Below are 7,371 nucleotides of genomic sequence, written 5' to 3' on the forward strand. Positions count from 1 at the left end.
TAAAAAATGAGCCGGGCATGGTAGCGCACACTTGTAGTTCCAGCACTTGGAAGGCTGATGCAGAAGGATCACCGGAGCCCAGCAGGTCGAGGCTGCGATGGCCAGGAGCGGCCACTGCACTCCAGTCTGGGTGACAGAGTGAGACTCCAACTCAAAAAAAAAAAAAAAAATTAGCCAGGCATTGTGGCGCACACCTATTTCCAGCACTTGGAAGGCTGAGCGGAAGGATCACCTGAGCTCAACAGATCGAGGCTGTGGTGGCAGTGAACGTGCCACTGCACACGAGCCTGGGCAACAGAGTGAAACTTCAACAAACAAAAAATAAAAAACCTACAGGGAAACAAAAATACAGCTGCTACGCAAATCACATGTCCTTCCCTATGTATCCTTATCTAATTATAAAACTCAGGGGTCATTCCTTATTCAGGAAGGAAATCATAAAAATAAGTTAACTAAATAAAATAAACAAATAAATAAAAAGAAAGTCCTAGGAATTGTAACACTGTGCTGGGTGTGGTGACTCATGCCTATAAACCCCTTTCTTTAGGAGGCCAAGGCTAGAGGATCACTTTGAGACCTTGAGCTCCAGACCAGTCTGGGAAACTTATTAAGACCTCATCTCTACAAAAAAAATTAGCTGGGCATGGTGGCACATGCCTGTAGTCCCGGCTACCAGGAGGCTGATGTAGGAGATCACTTGTGCCCAGGGGTTTGAGGCTGCAGTGAGCAGTGACCGTGCCACTGTTCTCCAGCCTGGGTGACAGGGTGAGACCTTGACTCAAAAAACAAAAAGAAAAAGCAGCACAGTGCATAATTATACCACATGATGTCCTCCTTACGAAGACCCTGGAAGAAATCCTATCTGAAGTCAGTATCAAGGATAAATGCATTTTTTAAACAATTGTCTTGCTTATGTCTCATGAACATTATGAGTTTCGTAACTGACAGGTCGGATCCTAAAAAGGGCCAAAACTAGGCTCTTACTTAGATCACAATGTATATATCTTTAGCCTCATTCACATTTCAGCTTTATCCCTACCCTCGGCAGTGTGTGATTCCCCCTTTCACTTGTTGTCTTTGATGTAGTCTTGTAGGCCACTTTAGATCCTGTCTAGAACAAGGCAAGGTACAGGTAAAACAGTACAAAGACAGGCCCCTGTAATCCCAGCACTTTGGGGGCCGAGGTGGGAGAGTTTGAGACCAGTCTAGGCAACATAGCCAGACTGTGTCGCTATAAAAAAAAAAAAAATCAGCTGAGCATGGTGGTGCATGGCAGGAAGATCACGTGAGTTCAGAAGGTCGAGGCTGCAGTGAGCCATGAGTGTGCCACTGCACTCCAGCCTGGATAACAGAAGGAGACTCCGATTCAATAAAAGGGAGGTTAGTCAGTACTCATGCTGTCAGGTTACCAGTTCTCGCCGCAGCTTGGTCAGCTCCTCCTTCTTCTGCTCTTCCTCCTGCTGCCTGGCCTCCTCCAGTAGCTGTGCTTTCTGGGCTTCCACTTCAGCCATTCTCCTCTCCAGCTCCTGCCGCTCTTTGGCTCTCTTCTCAGTAGCCAGCTGGAAAGGTTCCTGAACTAGAGAACCAGAAAGGCCCTCTGAGTATAGAAACAGAGATATATTGATGCACAAGCAGGACTTGCATACATCTAGCCTCCCCCTAGCTCCTCCCAGAAGAGCAAATGGCACAGACATGCGTGGCAGCAGAAGGGCTGAGCTCTGAGGAAGCCCTGTTAGGAGAACGATGGCATCAGCTATGTACAGTTTTAGACTGTAAGAGTTGGAAGGGTCCCTGGAAGTCATCCAGTGTAACTGAGAACAAAGCAAGACCCACAGAGGTGAAGTAGCGTGCTCCAAACTACACAACGATTTTGAGGTGGACACAGGAAAAGAATCCCAATTTTCTCACACACTGCCCAGTAATTAAGGAACCAAATGTTTTGTATCTAAGGCTTGCTTGAGGGTGAACTACACAAAGGCATCCTGGCTCTCCCTTCCCTCATTTCCTTGCTATTCTGTGGGTGGGAAAGCCTGGAACTCTTGTTGGAATGCTAGCTGCCAAGGTTCATGTTAAATGAATCTGACCCCAACACATCCTACAACTCAACATAGCACTGGGATCAATAAAGACAAAAATGGGTCTCGAGGAAGAAAAGATACCATCCTCTGAAATCAAACACTCCTGGTTGACACAGTATTGTACTGACATATTGAGGTCCAGCAGCCTCCTGGAAAGTCTGACAATTCTGCCCCAATCCCACAAGAGTACATAGAACACTACCAGCAACTGATTTCTTCTCCTTCTTGGGAACAAAGGGCTCTTGGGAGATGACGGTGTTTGGACGTGCCTTGAAGCAAGCCGCTTCTTTCTGCTGTTTACGTTTTTCCTCCAGCTATTAGAGAGAGAGAGAGGGTCTGTCAGATAAGCAACTACACAGCTTTCTGTGACTACTACCTCATAAATTAAGTTCTAATGTTTCTGAATACCTTCATAAATAGAGATAGTAGATTTAATATAAACTCTAGATAAAATTTCTCACACAAACGTTATAATGAATAGATAAGTCTGATAATATCTCAGCCCACTGAGAACTAGAGAGCATTTAAAAACTTTTAAGGTACCCAACACAAAGAAATGATACATGTTTGAGATGATGGATATGCTAATTACCTTGATCATATCACTATATATGTATGGAAATACCACCAAGTACCCCCATGCATATGTACAATTATTGCCAATTTTTAAAAATTAAATATTTTAAAAAGGTACTTTTAAGGCTTATCTTAGCCTCACAAAAATAAACTACCTTGTCTCTATATGCCTCTAGATATAACTCATTAGGAACTACACAATATCACCTATAAAGTATTCTCCTTCCCACCCCTGAAAAACATCTAACCAGAATTTAATCATGCCTCTAAATCTAATTACTCATTTATATGAAGTATAGACAATAGAGGAACATGTTAAACACCACCATGGAAATGCAAAATCCAGGTTGTGGAAAATCTATAGGACAAACAATTCAATGTATTCAACTAATAAAATGCAAAGAAAAGAGATGGTAGATCGAAAGAGATTTAGATTTATCAAACAAATGTACCATGTGGACCTTATTTGAATATTTATTTCAACAGGCCAACTGTTTGAAAAAATTATGGGAGTCCACGCATGGTGGTCTATGACTGTAATCCCAGAACTTTGGGAGTCCAAGGCAGGAGGATTACTTGAGCACAGGAATTCGAGAGCACCCCAGGAAACATACTTTCTCCTCCTCTCTACAAAAAAAATAAAAAATTAGCCAGCATGGTGGTGCACACCTGTAGTCCTAGCTACTCGAGAGACTGAGGCGGAAGGATCACCTATGTCCAGGAGGTTGAGGTTGCAGTGAGCCATGATCCTCCCACTGCACTCCAGGCAAGACCTCAACTAAAAAAAAGAAGAAAGAAACCAAAGAAACCAGCCTGGGCAACTTGGTGAGACCTCGTCTCTACAATAGATCAAAAAAATCAGCTGGGTGTGGTGGCACACGCCTGTCGTTCCAGCTACTCAGAAGGCGTCCAAAGGAGGAAGGATCGCCTGAGCCTGGCAGGTCCAGGCTGCAGTGACCATCAATGTGCCGCTGCACTTCAGCCTAGGTGACACTGACACTCTGACTCAAAAAAACTAACAAATTATACACACACACACATATAGATGAAAAATGTGGGGACATCTGAATGCTATCTGTCACTATTCAGGGATTACTGTCCAATTTTTTTAACTGTAATATTATTATGGTTATAAATCCTTATATTTTAAATATGCACACTGAAGTATTTTTGGATGACAAGCAATGTTACCTAGGATTTGTTTGAAAGTAATGTTATGTAGGCAGGAGTAGCCAGGATTAGGTAGATAAATGAGTGAAACAAGATTTTCCATGTTTTGATCATTATACAACCAGGTGATGGGTTTCTGGTAATTCATTATACTATTTGCTCTACTATTTCTATGGTTGTGTCCAAAAAATTTTTTGAAAAATTATTTTATTATGGAAAATGCCCCACATAGACATTCTGTCTTGGTTATTGAGAAGGGAGATTTCACTACAATTTCCAAAGCAACAGTTCTCAGTTTTCTTAGAAAAAATGACATCAGAAACCTATGTTCAGTCAGATAAGCAATTAAACCTCTCAGTCTTCAAGAGGGTGATTCCTACAAAGACTAGCCCAGAGATCCTTGTGGACAAAATCCAGGATTATTGATGACAAAAAAATGCCAACTCATTCAGAAATTTGAGGAAAGCTCTCTAGCTGGGTAGAATTAGATCCCAATTAATAATTCAGCCAACTCCCAATTAATTGTTTTTAATCTCCTGACATCTATAAAGAGCAAATGGTACATCATGCTGAGAAAGCAGCATACCAAATTGAGAATCCATTCTCCCATACTGTTTCCTACCAAAGGACCAACAAAAGGGAATTAACACTTAATGAATGAGTTTAATGGATGGAATAGATGGGACCTTAAAGAGACTTTTGAGGCGACCCCTTTGGGTCCCCTCCTACTGTGGGAGCTTTACAGTTCTCTCAATAAATCATTCTTTCTCACTTTCTGGCTGTCTGTGTCCCTCATCCTTTCTGGGCATGAGACAAGAACCTCGACCTCAAAGGGCTGCAGAAGATCGTCGGAGCCAAAGAGCCATACACTACCCCAGAGTCTGGCTTGCCAGGTGACGGAGCCAGCTAAACTAGAAGAGCTGCCGGAAGGCGGAACTCTGAAGTTGAGACACCGCGGGGACTAGGCTCGCCAGCTTACCAAACCAGCAACACTCTCAGGGCTTGGCTTCCCAGCCCATTAGAGCCGACACTCGCGGGGGAAAGGCTTACCAGCCCTTTCAGACTACCCTCTCTGGGATTTGGCTGACTGACCCATTGAGCTGACACTCTCAAAGCCCAGGCTGACCTGAAAAATCTGCACCAGTTTTGGCGCCCGAACGTGGGGCTCAATGGAAGGGATCTACAAGGAACATAAACATGTTGAAAAGGTAAAAACAAGCAATCCCATTACAAAGTGGGCAAGGGACAGGAATAGACACTTCTCAAAAAAAGACATACGAGTAGCCAACAGATACATGAAAAAATGCTCAGCCTCACTAGTCATCAAAGAAATGCAAATTAAAACCACACTGAGATACCACCTAACTCCAGTCAGGATGGCTATCATCAATAACTTAAAAACAACAGATGCTGGAGAAGATACAGCGAAAAGGGAACAGTTCTACACTGCTGGTGGAGTGTAAACTAATACAACCTCTGTGGAAAACAGTTTGGCGATTCCTAAAAGATCTAAAAACCGACCTTCCATATGATCCCATAATTCCCCTACTGGGAATATACACAGAGGAACTCAAATCACTCTATGAAAAAGATACCTGCACACATATGTTTATTGCAGCATTGTTCACAATAACAAAAACGTGTAACCAACCGTGCTGCCATCAAATGAGGACTGGATAAAAAAATGTGGTACATACAAAAATGGAATATTCCATAGCCATAAAGAAGGACAAAATTATGAACGTCACAGCAACCTGGATGGACTTAGAAGCTATAATACTGAATGACCTATCACAGAAACAGGAACTGTGTATCACATGTTCTCACTTACAAGTGGACTTTGAACAATTATCGTAATATTGTAAGAAAAGGGTTGGCAGTAGTGGGAAACTACCAGGGGAGGGTGAGGGCGAGATTGGCAGTAGTGGGAATCTGCCAGCGGAGGGGGGACACACCTCATCAACAAGGGTACATGCATAATGAACATTTGTATTCCTAATCCTGAATAAATTTTTAAAAACTCAAAAAAGAAAAACAGAGACTATTGACTCCAAAAAAATCAACTGGGCATGGTGGCGCATGCCTGTGGTTCCAGTTACTTGGAAGGATGAGGTGGTAGATTATCTAAGCCCAGCAGGTCAAGGCCACAGTGGCCATGAGCGTGCCATGCCACTGCACTCCAGTCTAAGCGACAGAGTGAGACTCCAACTCAAAAACCAGAGCAAGTGACTCAAAATAAGCCTGTCAGTTCTCACATTCCCCAGGTGATCACTTACGCAGGGGTCTGCAAACTTTGACCTACAGGCCAAATCTAGCTTGCAACCTGTCTTTGTACAGCCCTTGAGCTAAAAATGGTCCTTACATTTTCAAAGGATTAAGCACACACACACACACAATATGTGACAAACCATATGTAAGCTACAAAATGTAAAATATTCACTATCTGGCCCATTAGAGAAATGATGTGCTGACCCCTGTTTACAGTGAAAGCCTCTGAAATAACCTAGTATGTTGTCCTAGATGATTTTAGCACATTGAGTCTGCCTGTCTAACCAAGCAACCCAGCGATTGACATTTTGGCTGCTCTCTGCATTCCCCACCTGGTACTTCCATGTCTGTGCCTTCACAGCACCTCTCTTGTCGGTCTCCAGGCAGAAAGGCTCAATCTGGGTCACATGCTTTACCTTCTTCTTTGGCAGATTAATGGTGTCAAAATGAGGCAAGGGAAGAGCCTTGAACTTGGGCATCTAATGGAAAAGAAAACATGAGTTTTAAGACAAAGACCAGAAGACAGAAAGCAATTACTGCTCCAGAATATTTGGAAGAATCTGAAAAATGGGGAAGGCCAGTTGGTCCAGCAGAAAAAGAATAAGGGGCTCAAAAGGAAATCTAGGTTTTCCTTCCAATATTGCCAGGAATTAGCAGTGTGATTGGGGCAAGTTATTTAATCTCCTTGTGCCAAAACAATTATTTAAATTACTTACCTCATTGGTATTTTATACAGTTCTTAGAGGGATCAAAGGAAGCCAGTGATTTTATAGTTAAAAGTGCTACAGAAAAGACTATTGAGGATTAAAGACTAGCAATACACCACTTGCAGAAATGGCAATACCTACCTCCCCTTTCTGCAGTTCTTTTATTTTCTTTTCCTTCTGCAACTGACGTTCTTTGTCTCGAGAATCAAAGGAGAACGGGCATACTTCCACAGTTCTTGTCTCTGGAATTTGGGGCTTAAAAGGCACTCCATAATGTGGCAAAGGTTGAGCTCTTATCACTACCAGTTCATCCTCTTCCTAAGAGAAAAACTGCAGTTTAAAGACAAAACTCCTTACTCTCTCCCACAGCCTCAGAATGCAGGATCAAAAGACATAGCAAGCCGGGCTCGGTGGTTCAGCCTGTAATCCCGTGCTTTGGGATGCTGAGATGAATGGATTGCCTGAGCCCGCGGGTTCGAGACCCGCCTGGGCAACTTGGCAAGACCTCATCTCTACAATAAATCAAAAATTAGCTGAGCGTGGTAGTGCGTGCCTGTAGTTCCAGCTACTTA

General features: G+C 43.0%; 1 protein-coding gene across 1 annotated transcript; it reads right to left on the bottom strand.

The window, feature by feature from the left end:
* Positions 1-1,400: 1,400 nt before the first annotated feature.
* LOC103256967 (targeting protein for Xklp2-like) lies at positions 1,401-7,117 on the bottom strand (the record flags this gene model as incomplete). The annotated part of the gene is made up of 4 exons (XM_008054717.2): positions 1,401-1,597; positions 2,281-2,392; positions 6,425-6,571; positions 6,941-7,117. Coding segments are annotated over 4 exons (633 nt in total), but the record flags the coding sequence as incomplete, so codon positions are not given.
* Between the last annotated feature and the right edge of the window lie 254 nt (positions 7,118-7,371).

Source organism: Carlito syrichta, unplaced genomic scaffold (genome assembly GCF_000164805.1).
Source record: "Carlito syrichta isolate Samal-C Ts95f unplaced genomic scaffold, Tarsius_syrichta-2.0.1 Scaffold299010, whole genome shotgun sequence".
In the NCBI taxonomy this organism is placed as follows: domain Eukaryota; kingdom Metazoa; phylum Chordata; class Mammalia; order Primates; family Tarsiidae; genus Carlito; species Carlito syrichta.